The 16,598-nt window shown below is 42.1% G+C and overlaps 1 protein-coding gene across 1 annotated transcript in view; it reads left to right on the plus strand.

Annotated features, from left to right (window-relative positions):
* MYO16 (myosin XVI) overlaps positions 1 to 16,598 on the plus strand; it is a 422,200-nt gene that overhangs the window by 158,372 nt on the left and 247,230 nt on the right. Inside the window, exon 15 of the mRNA XM_036250228.1 lies at positions 3,249 to 3,396. Within this exon, the coding sequence (XP_036106121.1) occupies positions 3,249 to 3,396 (148 nt within the window). The remainder of the gene's footprint in view (positions 1 to 3,248; positions 3,397 to 16,598) is intronic.

Here is a 16,598-nt window from a genome sequence, read left to right on the forward strand (position 1 = left end):
AGATTTGCTAGAACTTCTACCTTTTGATCCAAACAATATTATTGACCTTTAATTCTTAAAGTGGAAAATCACAGTAATTCACAGTTACATTTAAAATTCAAACATGTAATTATTTAATAGTCATTCATAATGATCAGAATAAGCCTAGATGCAAATAAAAAGGAGGCTCCAGAAGCAATAGGGTTTTCCACATTTCAAACAGATAGTCATAAATTCTGATCAACACTAACTTCTAAATCACCAGTCTCATCTCTGAAACAAAACCAGCACTGTGATTCCCATATCACATACTTTTGTCATTTTTGAGCAATTATGAAATAAATGTTTTTCACACATTTATGAAGAGAGTTTTTTTGTTTGTTTATCTTTTATTATTTAAACACAGATGATCAAAATAATGAATATTAGATATTAGTCCTACTTCTGAACACATCAGACCACAATAAACTGGCAAGATGGATGGACACTGTTCACACTGAGTGTGCATTACTTCGTAGACACATCGCTTATCTCCCTCCCTAACTGGAATGTAAACTTTATTGTTGAAGAATCTATTTCATTATCTATCACTATGTTGCAAATCATGATTTAACTCCTTTTAAAAATAATTTCAGTGTAGTCCTTGAAACTTTTCTAAGATGCATTCTAAATATTAAATCGCATCTGCATGAATTCAAGTCAGACTTGCCTTTGCTGCAGTTTTTTGTTTTGTTTTTTCCCCACAGTGTTTCCAATAGTGAGACAGTATTGTCAACATCCTTGGTCCTTAATAATCAGAAGGCTATCTGATCTGTTTGAAAGTAATACTTGCTATTGTCTACAGAGCACTTTATAATCAATGTGTATTGGTATATACCATAGCAATGTGACTGGTACTTTCAAATTGTGAGACATTAATCAATAAAATTCTATCATTTATGTTGCTGCCTTTGTTATAGACAAGGACATATCTTGTTTTAGATGATATGTACGCATATAAGTTCTATGTTGGGTCAGGAACAAGGTAAGAATATCCCCTCACCAGTCCTATTCATTATTGGAACTCCTAGTTAATGCAATAAGAGAAGTGAAAGAAATAAAGAGTATTTAGATTAGAAAGGAATAAATCAAGCTGTCCTTGTTAGTATGATTGTCTCTGTAGAAAAATCCAATAGAATGGAAACAAACACACAAAAAGCTCCTGGAATAAGTTTTATAGCAACGTTTCAGGATATAAAATTAATATATAAAAGTAAATTGCTTTTCTAAGTATTAGCAATAGCCGATTGGAATTAAAATACACCACCATTTCTATTAACACCAAAAAATGAAATAATTAAGTATACATCTAACAACATATACACAAGACCTTTCTAAGGAAAACTATAAAACTCATAAAAATGTCAAAGGAGATCTAAAATAAATGTAGAGATATTCAATATTCATTGATAGGGAAGCTCAATATTGTTAAGATCTCAGTTATTTCCAATGTGATCGATTTATCCAACACAATCCCCATAAAAAGTCCCAGCAAGTTACTTTGTGGCTATTGACATAAAGTTTATATGGAGAGTTACAAGAACCAGAATAGCCAACACAACATTTTAAAAAAAGGACAAAGTTGAAGGACTGATGCTACCCAACTTAAGACTTACTATACAGATACCATAATTAAGACAGTGTGAAAGAACAGACACATAAATCAGTGAAACAGAGCAGAAGGCACAGAAATAGACCTACATAAACATAGTTAACTTACCTTTATCCAAGGGGCAAAGGCAGTTCAATGGAGAAGGGATAGTGTTTTCAACAAATAATGCTGGAACAATAAGACATTCAATTGCACACACACACACACACACACACACACACACACACACACAAATTATGCAGACATCAACATGTCACAAAAAATAACTCATATGTCATAAATCTAAATGTAAAGACAAAACTATAAAACTTTAAAAAGATAATGTATGAGAAATGCTTGGTGAACTTGGGTTTGCCAATGACTTTTTAGATATAATGAATGCTAAGAGCACAATCCATGAAATAAATAATTGATAAGCTGGACTTCAATAAAATGGAAAACTTTTTCTCTGTGAAAGACACTGTTAAGAGAATGAAACAATAAGCCACAGTCCTGGAGAAAATATTTGCAAATATATATCTGATAAAAAGGCTTACCTAAGTATACAAAGACCTCTTAATGTGCACTAGTAAGAAAACAAGTAACCCAATTTAAAATATGGACAAAATATCTCAACAGACACCTCACCAGAGAAGGAATACATATGGCAAATCAGCACATGAAACAATGAATGCTTCACATCACATCTCATCTAGGAAATGCTGATTAAAACAACAGTGAAATACACGGCACTCTTATTAACATGGCTAAAATCTGAAACCCTGCCCTGGCCGGTTTGGCTCAGCGGTTAGAGCGTCGGCCTGCGGTCTGGAGAGACCCGGGTTCGGTTCCCTCTAAGGGCACGTGCCTCGGTTGCAGTTTGTCCCCGGCCCTGGTTGGTCGTGCGGGTGGCAGCCACTCGATGTGTCCCTTTCACATCGATGTTTCTCTCCTCTCTCTCTGTTCCTCTCTCTCTCTCCCACTCTACTTGAACAAAAAATGGAAAAATGTCCTCAGGTGAGGATAAAAAAAAAAAAAATAAAAAAAAATAAAATCTGAAACCCTGACAACACCCAATGCTTGCGAATCTGAAAAAGATATATTGTGTATGATTCCAACTATGTGATACGGTGGAAGCAGTAAAAACATCAGTGGTTGCCAGAGATTGGGAGAGAGGGAGGAAGGCAGAGGTGGAGCACGGGAGATTTTTAGGGCAGTGAATGTGTTCTGTATGATATTGTAGTGGTGGAGACGTGACATTCTGGATTTCTCAAAATCCATTGAACTGTCCAACATGAAGAGTGAACAGTGTAAATTATGAACTTGAGTTAATAACGTTGGTTAACAATAATGTCAGGGTTAGTTTCTCCACGGTAAAAAATGTTCCCCACAAATGGAGAATGTTACTAATAGGGAAACTGTGTTGGAGAGGAAAGAGAGAGAGTATAATGGAACTCTCATTATTTTCTGCTTAATTTTTCTGGCCCTAAAAAAGTATAGTCTATTAATATTGTTTAGGAAAGGTCTGTGTTGGGGAAAAAACTGCTTTATTATCCTTGCACTTAATTAATATGTGTACATGTATGGAAATGAAACGAATAATGCCATTTAACAGAACGACTTTTGTTTTCTGAACCAGCCAGAATTTATATGTATATGCTAGAGAAATCCAGACTTGTTTCGCAACCTCTTGGCCAGAGCAATTTTCTCATTTTCTACTTGTTGATGGATGGATTATCTGCTGAGGAAAAATATGGACTTCACCTTAATAATTTATGTGCACACCGGTAAGTGTTTATGTACTTTCTATCTGGTAGTTCTGCCTTCAGATTTTGATTGCATTTTAGCAATCTTAAATTTCCTTTTTATTTTTCAGAAAATAGACATGACTAAAAGAGATTAATTGAATACTGTTAGGTTAGAATCATCTATATATCAGGGTATAATCGTTTATTGTATGCTTAGGTGAAATTTTGGGTATGGGTATTAACATGTTTCTACTGTCTTAACTTACGATGATAAAAATGTGTGCATATGTAACTTTTTTATTTCTTTTGAGTATTTTGGATATACCATTAGTTATGCATTCTTAATTTTTGGTAGTCTTTTTTAAATAATGGGAAATATTTAGGGGGTGATTATTATTCATTAGTAACAGATGAGGTTACATAATGGCTGAAGACAAACAACACAAACCTTGGAGGCTGATTTTCTAAAGCCCTGGAGGCAGAAAACATTTGTTAAAATGAGGATGCATTGGTCGTAGGATGGTGATGGAGATGAGGGGGTCACAAAGGCAGGGGGCTGAGGAACGTCTTTGCAGTGTGTTCATTTCCACCACTGCACGGCCCAGCGTGTCTTCCCAGAAGGACTGGTCTGGATTTGAATCAGGATGAGAGCGAACTCATCAGGAGAGTAAACCACATTCCGCAGTGGGTGGGAGAAGGGAGAGAGGGAGCGGGACATGCTGATCCAGACGCCCTAGTGAATCGGTGCAGCGCACGAAAGAACTGGGCTCTGAGAGAGATGAGGGTTAATTTCTGGTATCTCTTAACACCTGGTTTATAATTCATTAAATATTGGTTTTGGGGGTTCAAGAAGAAGAGTATGCGTTTTCATAGTTTTACCAGAAGTTTTGTGAGGAAGCTTAACGGACGCTTGGGGAGGAGGAGCAGGGCCTGAGGCCCCGCTGTGCTGGTGTTTAGATTCGAAGGTGAAGAGGTGGACTCGCAGGAAAGTGGAGTCGCCACGTGCAGGCTGGAGTGAGAGCGGTTTTTCAGGACGATGGGCTTTAAATGGGGCTGAACTCCGAGAAGTGGATGGAAAAGCTGCAGGGGCCACGTCTGCCCCAGCCGTGGCTGTGGGTTGAATGATGGTGGGACGTAAAGTTGGGGGGAAGGAGATGAATTGGCTGTATCCTAATGAACCATGGCATTATTGATCACACTCGTTCAAGTTCTTTGAAAATAGTACATCCAGCAGTGTACATGTAGTTTCTCACTTTGAATAGAAGAAAAGTAGCTCAGAAGGTAAGGCCTTGTCAAAATTGTGTTTTATTTAAAGTGAAAGACTCTTTGGGGGTATACTGTCTCCCAAAACAGCAGACATTCCTAAGAAAAAGAAAATGCTAATATTGAAGCATAATATCCTAGAGTTTAGTGACTTAGAGAGAGAGAGAGAGAGAGAGAGAGAGATTCTAAACTCCTAGGGCAATAGAAATATCTTCATCCAATTCCCACATTTCATAAAAGAGAAAATGCAACCCAGGCAAAGAGTACAAAGAGGCTTGTACTGAAATGAATATATTTACAATAGCAGTGTTGAAAAAACTCATTAATTACCTGGAATCAACTTTGTATATTTCTGCACTGTCTCTAATGGGACATGTCCCTGGGAGGAATCACATCACATTGGGAACCATGTGTTAGCTGCTCAGGAATAGGCTATGAGGACGGGCAGTCTTGGATTACTGTGTTCCTCATCTTTCGTATAAGCAAAAACTCAAACAAAGCTTATAGCAGATCACTGGTTTAGAGGGTGCGGCTGGTGTGTTTATGTGTGTACGCGTGCATGCGTGTGTGCTTGGCAGTAAGACATACAGCACTGGAGAAAGAAGGGCAGTAATCTAATCTGCCATTCAGAGAAACAATTTAACTTCTTGGTCTGTGGTTTGGACCAGTCTTTGAAGTGTGTGGATGTGTGGGAGAAAACAAGCATTTCTTTATTGAGCTCCAGTTCTAACATCCATTTCTCTTTGCAAAAGAGAGTTTGGAATCACTTAGGCTATTTAGAAAGTTAAACAGTCAGGGGTTGCTTTGTGAGAAGCTCCAACAGGAAAGAACTCAGCAAAATAATGAATAATTCAGTTCCCTTGAACAAAGAAGTTATTTTATTAAAATGTATTATAAATGTCTAATGGGCACAAGGCAACATTCCTCAATAAAAATACACACCACCACTCCAGATTCATAAAAGTATCAGTTGGAACATTTATGCAATGAGAATTCCACAGACAAAACATTCTTTAACAATAAAGCAAGCTATTTAGCAAATTATAATACATTATATATCCCAGTATTTTGTGATTTATGTTATGTGGGTCTTCTCACAGTTACAATATTGGTGTATCTTTTCACATATCAGTGCTACTAAGGTTCAGTTGAGTTTGAGTGGAGGTCTAATCTTTTGTTGCGTAATTATTTATGTGAAGTACCATCATTTTGAAAATTGTTTGGCTTGTTTACAATCAGTAGTACAAATGTGTGCTTGCTGGCTTTCTAACCTTTCACAAATTAATGATCCTTCTGAGTCTCAAAAGCAGTACACACAGGTAAAGTATATCGCTATATGTATATACATACGCCTAAATGCTTTTATTTGTGTATATATAAACACTATTATTAAGGGTACTGTCATTATCACATCCACTTCTTTGATTTTCTTTAAAAAGATGTTGACATATATATTAAATAGAACCAGGCAGACCCTACATTACCATCTGAAATCCCTCTGCGTATTCAGAACTCATTCCACGGTGCAGCTTGTCCTGAAATTTTGTTAATGTATGTTGAGTGTTAAACACTATAAAAATTGAACACCTGCTTTCTTCAAATGCATCTTTTCTTTATTAAAAGCAACTCATTGCATGTAACCGTAACTGTGAACCGAAGATACCCAATATTTATCACATGTTCTTAGATGATTAGAACTCCAGAGAGAAGGAAACATTGTTATAATTAATGCTTTACAAATACAGCTGTGTGTCTTTTAACTTTGAGTGTGTTTTTGGAACTAAAGGTTTTTGAAGTATGACATGAAAATTTATGGAGGTTTCCTTCAGTACTTTTGCACCTAAAAATACTATTCTGTTTGTAAAATTGGGACAATATCTAGAATAAACAGAAAGCTCCCTTGCTCAACTCAACAATATAAAAGCCACAACAGGTACACACATCAGCCCCTAGAGCTTAACTACATGAAAACAATAGTTGTAACACTTTGCACAGAATCTTCCTATACACATTGTTAAAACAAGAAGAAAAAGTCTCGAAGTCTGTAACATTTTGATCAGCAGCAATAATATTGCACTTGTTGAGAATTTCCACTAGATGGTGCACTCTCCACAAAGTCAGATGGGCGCAAAGGAAAACAAGCTCATCTCTAAAGGTTTCTGTTTTATTTATGATTCTTCCTATGATTTATTTTTGCTTTACATGGCTATTTGTTTTTCAAGTTCTATTTCAATTTCTGTATGGAATATTAACATTATGTCTGAGGAATAAATATAGTTTATGTGTGGGAATTGAGCTTTAAAGAAAGTTAAAAATATTAATTAATTGCTTCTCTTCAACCTTTAAACAGTTTTTATGGGTTTAGTCCCAGAACAGTTGGGCTCCAGAATCCAAAGAAGTTATTCCTAATCTCCCTTCATATTGATTAATGATGGAAATGATTGTGGTGCAGCATAATAACATTTTCAGCAAAGGTCAGATTTTGAATTATAAACTGAAACTAGCAATCATTGGACTCAGAGCGTGTGACCTGTTTGTAACCTTGTGAGCTGGTGAAAGGAAACTCCGACTCACTGAGTATCCGAACATGTGATCTCTGCCCGGGAGGGAGTACACCTGTCACAGTGCTGCGCAGTGAGCTCTCAGCGAACATTCGTTTTTTTGCTAAGGGCTTATTATTCAAGTTGAATTTAACCTGAGGAAGTCTCACATAGTTGGGGTTTTTTTAAAGGTCAGGGTATACTTAAATATTATTTGAGGATGATTCTTCATGATTTTGTGATATAATAAAATATTTAATTGGCCGCATATTTTAGGCAAACAGAGTTCAAAGCTGCTCCCAAGACAGAGGTTTGAGACAGGAGGTATTATAATCTATGTTTGACAGACTCTATTGTTAGTTGCCTAAATGATAATCACAGTTGTAATGTATACAACTCATGGAGCACTTAGCACAGGCCAGACCCTGTCCTCGTTAGTGCTCAGCTCCCTGGTGTGGTTGGATCCTCCCCGGTAACCAGGCGGAGGGTGCGGCACAGGGGGCAAAGGTGGGAGGCGAACCAGGAGCCAGGCATGAGTGCAGGTCCTGCTGACTCTTGGCGTACCCCGACTGTCTCTGCAGGAGCGTTGCCTGGAGAGAGCGGCCACCGCCTCTGCCTCCGGTGTCGTGGCTATTTTGTAAAGAAACCAGAAAGGAAAGCCCAAGGTCAGCATCTGTGCTTAAGGAGATTTAAAATCGGTTAAACAAAGTAACTTAGGACATTCTAGAGTTGTCTTCTCTACCATAAAAATCAATTTGGGGTCATTTCTTTGTTTAGTAACATAATAAAAATGTGAAACTGCAAGAGCTTGCTGGACTCTAGCTCAAGATTATAATACTGAACGTGCAGAAAGGGGTGGGTCATCTCGGTCAACCGGCAGATGAAGTTCACTTGGGAAAAGCCAACAGGAAGGAGTCAGGGTCAGTGTCTTCTTCCTTCTTTCCATTCTTGAATTACATGTAGCCAGGAGAGGAGAGAGAGGAGAAACACGAATATTCGGGACCATCCTCTGCCTCTTTTGCTGGTCTTCAAAACCCTACAGTTGAGTTATTGGTCTGTTAAGTTGTCTTTATAATACACCTGAAGCACAAATAAGTAACATACTCAATGCTGTTTAGTAAATCAAAGCCCCAGATTCCAAACTCAGGTATGCATAGCTTCAAATGTTCTGTTCTTCAGAACTCTGTGATGGCCGGTGTCAGATACTCACCTCTCGCACACTTAAGGAAAAGGGGGAGGATTGATAGACTCACATGACTGGAGGAGACAGAAGTAGTGCTCACCAGGGGATAATTCAAGTGCAGCCTCAGTCAGTCCCCCTCCCCCCACACTGCAGCCTCAGTCAGTCCTCCCCCCGCCACACACACATCTATTTTACCCTGTGTGTTTTCTCATATGGAGAGGAACGTGACATGCATAGCCCTAATCTTCCACATTTTAGGAACCCTGGAGAGGAAGCAAAGATTTTCTTTTTGTCTCAAAGATGCTGTCTTGGCAACCCAGCCAGGCCTGAGGCCCATCCCTGGTCCCTGACTCAAGGGGAGAGGGTGAGTTCTTTGACCTATGAGTAGACAGGCAGTAGGAGCTGTTTAATCAAAGAAGAGGACCAGGGAGCTGGACACAAGTGAACAGTTAGCTGTATGAAGTCTGTTCCCTCCACTCTGTTATGCTTCCAGCTCCAGGCTGATCCCCAGCTGCTTGGAGGTAGTGTCAGCTCTGGTGTCAGCCAACCACTGCCGGAGACCTGGGCAGTGGAAAGGCCCTGCCACAGCAGCGTGGCCACGGTTCACCTTACCATGTTGATTTCCCAACCAGCTGGGTCCAAAAGCTACACATGCACAGGACCATTAAGTAATGTAAATGTATTTCAGGAAGCCAGTGTCCATGAAGCACAGAAGTTGACAAATACAGGTTGTAACATATTTCCGTAGAATGTCTGTTTTATATGTTTCCCCAAAAATAATTTTGGGGATCAATGTCACCCAATCTGCATTATTCTTAAGTCTCTGTCATATGAGAATTTGCTATTTAAATATACCTCAGAAATTCAGATTTCCTACCTTATCTTTAAGTATTATATGGTGACGCGTATGTTTTTGTTGCTGCTGTTGATGGTTTTATGGTTGCTATTGTGATACTTCTGAAACTGATAATAGCCATTATTGTCGGAGCCCTTCCACATATTTTTCTCTTTGTCTACTAATGTAATTGTGGAAGGTCGTAATTGATCTCCCCATGTTGCAGACAGGATAACTGAGAGCTACTGTTACTAGGTTAACTAACGAGCAACAGAGGTTATGTTTGAACTCCAATCTGTTTAATTTTCAATTATTCATGTGAAAAGTTCTGCAATTATTCTGTATAGTAAATGCATTTAAATCACATGAATTTTACTGCCTCTACTTAAGCAAGAACATTATTTGCTAAAATCAACGTCTTCACTCTTCTTGAAATTTTTGACAATAGTAGCATCATTAAAAATTTTGAGGGTGCATTCACACACATAAATAAACATGCGCACACATAAGTTCATGCACATAAAAATAATTAAGAAGCTACCTTTAAGACTACATTAAATATTTTGCCGAGATTTACTTAAGTGCCAGGTACTAAGCTTAATAATTACTTGACCTCATTGAAATCTTTTAATAACCTTCTAAGATAGATACTAATATTGTCCCTGTTTTATGGATGGGGACACTGATGCCCACAGAGTAAATAACTTGTCCAGGGTCATGCGGAAAGGAAATGGGCCACAATGATTCCGAATCTGGTTGTCTGTCTCCAGAACCCGAGTGCTGAGAGCAGTTTGTCCATTTGGGAAGAGTGACGGGCCAGCCTCGTAGTTTAAAAATTTACACTCTGTTTTGACATATAGACTAAAGCCCTTGTCTGCACAATCACAATTTGGGAAAAACAGATAAAAATCTACCTTTTCTCAGCATACCCAGAACATTACACTCTTTCTAAAGTTTTGTTTCTGCTCCTTAAAATTCCAAATTAATTGTGTCCATTTTCCCAGCAACTGATACCGTGATCCCCAAATGGCTCACATCCTTGTTCTTTAAATGCAACACGAAGTGCTGGACACTGTGATATCATGTCCCTTCCCCATCCAGGCCCACTCTGCCCCCGTCTGCACTGCACAGCTTCTTATCTAACTGCCTCTACAATGCCACCCTCAGGGCAGATGCCCATTTGGTAAGTGCCCACTTCTACGAAACCCCCTCGCTCGGAAGTCTTGGGTAAACACTGCTTTTCTGTCATATCAAATGAAGTCTCCCGGATGGTGAAGGCACCAACACCGACTGGGCCTAGAGGAATTTGGAGGAAGGGGTTGTTTGAAATTCTTTTTATCGTTGTCTCAGCACTTACGAGTGGAGTTGGGTACCAGTCAAGTACAAACGTTTTTTGCTGAGTGAAGAAAACAAACTCACTTGAAACTAGATGGTCAAGCAGCCGGTCTCTCTGGCAGCTAGGGAAATAAAGTCACCCCTGCATTAGGAAAGAGTGAAATGCTCTAAGCCTTGCGTTCTCAGTCAGTCAATTAGATATAGTAACACATTTTTAGGGCTTTTTATGAGTGCAGCATGAATTTAGAGCACTTTAGTATAGATCTTCAGTTGAAGTTCCCAAATTCAAAATGTCCTGAAAACCAAACACGTCTTTATAACTCATATGCCGATAAAAAATTAACACAATGTGAACTTTTTTGGAACAAAATAGAAACCTGAATTGATACAGATATTTTTAAATCTTTACATATTTCACTTATTGAGAATATTCATATGGTTTTTCTCTGAATTAAAATGTTTGATTAGAGGATACTCTCGGGCAGGGGATAAACACTACATTAACTGTCAAAGCTCTCAAAAATTCTGAATAACAGAACATATTTGCCCCCTAAGTTTAGGATTAGGGATGGGGCTTGCATACTCAAGTTCGTGAGCGTCATAAAATTTAGCAGTTGCCCTGGCCGGTTTGGCTCAGCGGTTAGAGCGTCGGCCTGTGGTCTGGAGAGACCCGGGTTCGGTTCCCGCTAAGGGCATGTACCTCGGTTGCAGTTTGTCCCCGGCTCTGGTTGGTTGTGCGGGTGGCAGCCACTCGATGTGTCCCTTCACATCGATGTTTCTCTCCTCTCTCTCTGTTCCTCTCTCTCCCTCCCACTCTACCTGAACAAAAAATGGAAAAATGTCCTCAGGTGAGGATAAAAAAAAATATATAAAAAACCCGGCTTCGGTTCCCGCTAAAATTTGGCAGTAATTATGTTTCTTACCAAAGTGGAAAACACATCCCACCCAGGACCACAAAGCAGATAATCTCCACGTCTGCTTCTGTGTATCAGCAGGACCCTCCCCCTTCCACATCTCTATCCCGCCCTCCCCTCACTCTCACCCGTCCTCCCCCCACTCGCTCCCCTCCTCCCCTACTCCCTCCAGGCCTCCCCTCATTCTCCCCCGTCCTCCCCTCACTCTCTTCGTCCTCCCCTCACTCTCTCCGTCCTCCCCTCATTCTCCCCCATCCTCCCCTCGCTCCCTCCGTCCTCCCCTCGCTCCCTCCCGTCCTCCCCTCACTCCCTCCGTCCTCCCCTCACTCCCTCCTGTCCGCCCCTCACTCTCTCCCCTCCTCCCGTTAATGTCTCCCGTCTTCCTCGTCAATGTCTCCTGTCTTGCTCTGTCTCTGTTGTCTCTCTCCCTTTGTCACTGTGCCTTCCTTATAAATAAAATTATTCCATTGTACTGTTTGGGGACACTAAACAGCCTGGATTTAGGGAGCAGCCCCTTCACTTTGTTATGGTGCAGGCATCATCTGTAAATGGGGTGTGGTTCTCAGAGACTAATGAAGCTTGTTGAGAAGGGATATATTCTTCTCAAGTGTTTGGGGACCCCACTGCCATCTTAGGCGGACTTGATCATAGTTCGGGGTGTGTGTGTGTGTGAGAATGTGTCTCCTGTGCTTATAGCAAATAATATTCCACACTTGGGTGTGACCCTCTACCAGTTATGTCCACTCTCAATTGTCCAGCCAAGGCTATTGGGGACCATTCCTTTCTCTCCCAGCCCCACTTACCAGCCTCTCCCTCCCCTTGCACTCAGGTGCTTCCTCTGGGGAAGGGGTAGAGTGACCACCTCCGTGTGACAGTCCAGTCCTTTGTGTCATCCTCGGAGCTTGAGTGGACCACCACCCCCTGTCCGGCTCACATCTGCTCCAGCCTGACTTCCTCTTCCTGACTCTGGCCATTCCTCATTTTTCTTGGCTATAACACGAAAACATCTCGTCAGCGATTTCCATATGTGCTTCCTAGTGGTCCCCCAAGTTTCCTTTGTACATCACAGTAGCATAGAACCCACATAGCACAGGGGAAGATGCCATGTTGCTCTTTGTCCCATGGACATAACCACATCACCAAAATCCATGTATATATGAATCGCTGTTAGCAAAAAGGTGCCTATGTAGACTAGAAACTCAAGTCCTGCACTTGTGAGGATTGTGACTTTTGAGTTTCATGAAAACTCAATGATAAATACATGTGACCTGCTAAAAGCAGTACATTTATTAGCTAAAAGCACACAGTTTAAATCGGGACACTCCTCTTGCTGGCGGGGTAATTTGGGAAAACTGTGCAACCTCTCTGAGCCTCCCTTTGCTCATCCGTGAAGCAGGGCCCGTCTCAGAGCACTGCCCCGTGAGCCCTTAGAGAAGCAAGGGTCCTGGCGAGTCCTGCAGAAGGACCAGCCAGCGTTGTTGACCATTGTCACAGAAGCCCGTTCCCACGGATGCTGTGTGCGAACTGACGTGATAGCTGGTATGGCAAGAGGTGATGAGCTCACGTCTCCACTTGACTTCACGCAGAACTGGAATCCAGGGTGGGCTTTCTCCCAGGTCCCACTTCCACTCAGGGCGACTCTGCCCAGGAACAGTCCTCGCCTTCTGTTGTGTATCAAGTCTGGACTTTGATTCTCATGTTACTGTGATGAATTACTTACTTCCGTCATTAAGTCGAGTTGGGTTTTCTGGCGGAAGTCAGCATAGCCTTTTTGAGAAGCGAGGGCGTTGAGAGGAGATGCGGGGAGGAGGGTGGCCTGGGCCGGGTGGTGCCGATTTCCTGCGGTCTCGGCCTGGCCTCTGCCTGGCTTGGCTCCACGGCAGCTTCTCTGCTGTTCCTCTTACTGAGATTCAGAGCAGAGCACAACCTTAGGCAGGTGCTTCTGGAAGACTTTCTGTTCCACATTTTCCCTGGGGCAAAAAAAAAATCAATTCAGATTTTTCAAACGCTTTGTGTTTCTGTACCAGCTAGAGTAGAAAAAATACAGAGTTTTGCAAGTCTAAAAACCTGCACCTCTTTAATCACAAGACACGGTGACCTCGATAAGATTGTGGAATGTGCGATTTGTCACCGATCATCTGTCTCTTCGAGTGAGTTCTGCTAGGTTCAAGCCAGACACGCACTGTGGATTTTTCAGGGCAAGTTTTGAAACCGATAACATGATGTGGATATTTATGTAGAATCCTATGATAAAATGTGCGTGTGCACACAGCTCTAAAATTACATTTTACGCGGTGACAAGAACGAGCACATGGAAGCTAATTCTGTTTGTTCTTGTAAATCCACAGCCGAATCTGAACTCATGTGGGCAGTATAATGAAAAGCGTAATAAGGACACTTGTTCAGCCCTGGGTTAACAAAGGGAGCTGAGCTAAGAACTTGACATGCGTGGTCTCACTTTCTCCACAGCCCAGCCTGACACAGGCAGGGTCCGGTGAGTCACCCGCCGTCACACTCCCGGACCGCAGGCGTCTCAGCTTTATCCAGAGCTTTTCTGAAACACAGGGCCGTCCTGCCTTTCAGTTTGATTTCTAAATAACAGGTAAAAGGTTTGGGGGACCTATTTGAAAAGCAGCCACAACAGGACTGCCACACTGCAGCAGGCTGGAGCCCCTGAGCACACAGACCACAGATCACAGTGCTGGTCTGGGGCCCAGGTACCGGGTACCCTGCTGGGAGGATGCTGGCTCACCACAGAGCACTGGGAAATTCGGACCCGGGAAGAGGGAAGAGTTATAGGAACTGGCGATATGGTGAAGACTGTGACTCCATGGTCCCTGTTGCTCTGGGTCTCTGACTCAAGGAGAATTATTTCAGAGGAAGGGGGCTGTTGCAGCTGATGTGGGGGTTTGAGGCAAGGAGGGCTCTTGATTAGGGGGATTGCTGAGGGTTATGAGGTCTCTTTTCTAGAATGATGCTGCCTAGACATGGAGGATGGAGCAGGGAAGAGGAACTTGACCTCCGCCCACTCTGAGCAGGCCCGCCCTCACCTGGGCCGTCCGTCTCGCCCCTTAGCTTCCACGAGTATATGTCCTCTTCCCATAATGTTCCTGCACCCTCTGCCTTCTGAATTCTCACTCTTTCTTGTAGAATCAGAATTCTCCGAATTTGGGCCGACCACTTTGGCCTCTGTTTGTTTTTTGGTTATTTATGGGATTCTGCCCACAGGACTTCTGGTTGACCTTATCATCAAGGAACATGGAGAAACTATATTTTACATGAATTCCTCCTAAGCCAGATTCCCTAGCCAACCTGCATCTGTGTATTGTGATTTCAGAACCTAGATCTGGCATTGATATGGAAGCGGTTACATTTCCTTTGTTAGCTTTATTGAACTCGCAGCTGTATGAAGCTTCCCCACCAAATCTCAGAGGAAGCAAAGAATTCTCCCGTCATCCACCGTCAGTTTATGGCCTTGGTTGTCTCAAGAGGACGTAGCTAAGTAAAACATTTGAGTGCTAGAGATAATGCATGAAGAAACTCTTATTTGAAGAAATATATCTGGCCTCATAAGCACTCAGCCATCTGACAGAAATCTCTAACTGCACGTGTCCCAGCCTGGACTGATGAACACACCCCTCCAAACCTGCTCCGTCTTCAGCCGGCAACTCCAGGCTTCCAGAAGCCCAGACCACAATTCCCCGGAGTGTCTTTGACACCTTTCTTTTCACAACCACAATTGACTTATGAATCTGGTTCTACTTACTTGTTTTTATATGATTTTATTGATTTTTTTAGAGAGAGAGGAAGCGAGAGAGAGAGAATCATCAATGTGAGAAACATCGATTGGCTGCCTCCTGTATGCCCCCTACTGGGGATCAAGCCCACAACCTGGGCATGTGACCTGTATCAAACCGGGACCTCTCAGTCCATAGAAGACACTCAACTCACTGAGCCGCACTGGCTGGGCTGGTTGTATTTCCTTCTCTCCCCACTACCACTGCCCCAGGGTGACGCGTTCATGTGCCCTGCTAAGACGACGGCATTCATTTTCACAGGTCACCCATGTCCCACATAAGGGACCAGTCCTCAGTGCAGCCGTTAACAGAACAGTTCTTTGAAGCGCTCCTTTGCTGACACCAAAGTCTTTTCTTATTTCTCTGAGGTCTGTGGCCAGTGTCTGTATGACGGGCCCTCCCAGTGCAGATCGTCCTCCCGTCTCCCTGTGGCTCCTCACCTGGCCACCACGGCCTCCACTGTGCCTTGAGCTTTCCAGACATTCCCGTCCTAGGTTTGCTCTAACCAGTTTGTGTTCCCGGAATGTTCTTCCTCTAGATTCCATGCTGGCTAACCGCCTGACCTCTTCAAGATTTTGCTGACATCTCCTCTTCTCAGTGAGCCCCTGATAGAACTGCCACCTGAACCCCAACCACTCTACTCCCCAAACCCTCTTACTTTCTCTGTTTGCTTTGTTCCGTAGCACACAGCACCCCCACAAGCTCTGTAATGGACGCTTTCGCATCTCTGTGCCTTGTTTGCGCCCCCAGGGAACTGTAAGCTCCATGAGGACATGGACGGTTTTCTGAATCATTGATGAATTGAAAGTGGCTGGAGTAGTTCTTGGCACAGAATAGGTTCTGAGTGAACACATGTTGACAGTGGAATACATGAAAGTGTCAGTTTAGCCAAAGTCATTGAGAATGTCTTATTTTTAGCCTCCAAAATATTGCTTTTGCTTTAGATAATTAAAAAACAAAAAACAACGTCATGGCTTTTCACATTTGGGTTATTATTTATCCTAATCTGGGGCTTTCCGGCACTGCTCCTGAATGTGTGGTCTCACACTTTGTTAGTTTTGAATATTTCGTTAGTGAACACTTTCAGCTCTGTGAAACTTCCTTACGGGACCTTGGAGGAAGACAGGGTCTCAGCTGTCTTCCACCCTTAGTTTAGGGGCACAGGGTCAAAACCATACGTTAAAATATACCCAGCAATCTTTATGTTTATATATATTAAACATTCATTCATTGTAGATGCTTGGCTCCATCCAGCTGTCCACCAACACCATGAATCAGATGGGGGACGTGTCGTGGGAATTCACAGCCATGTGAATTGAGTGTAGGACGCTGTAGGCAGGTGGAGTCGCCTCCTCCGTTGTGTGGCTCCTTCCA

This window comes from Molossus molossus, unplaced genomic scaffold (genome assembly GCF_014108415.1).
Source record: "Molossus molossus isolate mMolMol1 unplaced genomic scaffold, mMolMol1.p scaffold_m16_p_9, whole genome shotgun sequence".
Lineage (NCBI taxonomy): Eukaryota > Metazoa > Chordata > Mammalia > Chiroptera > Molossidae > Molossus > Molossus molossus.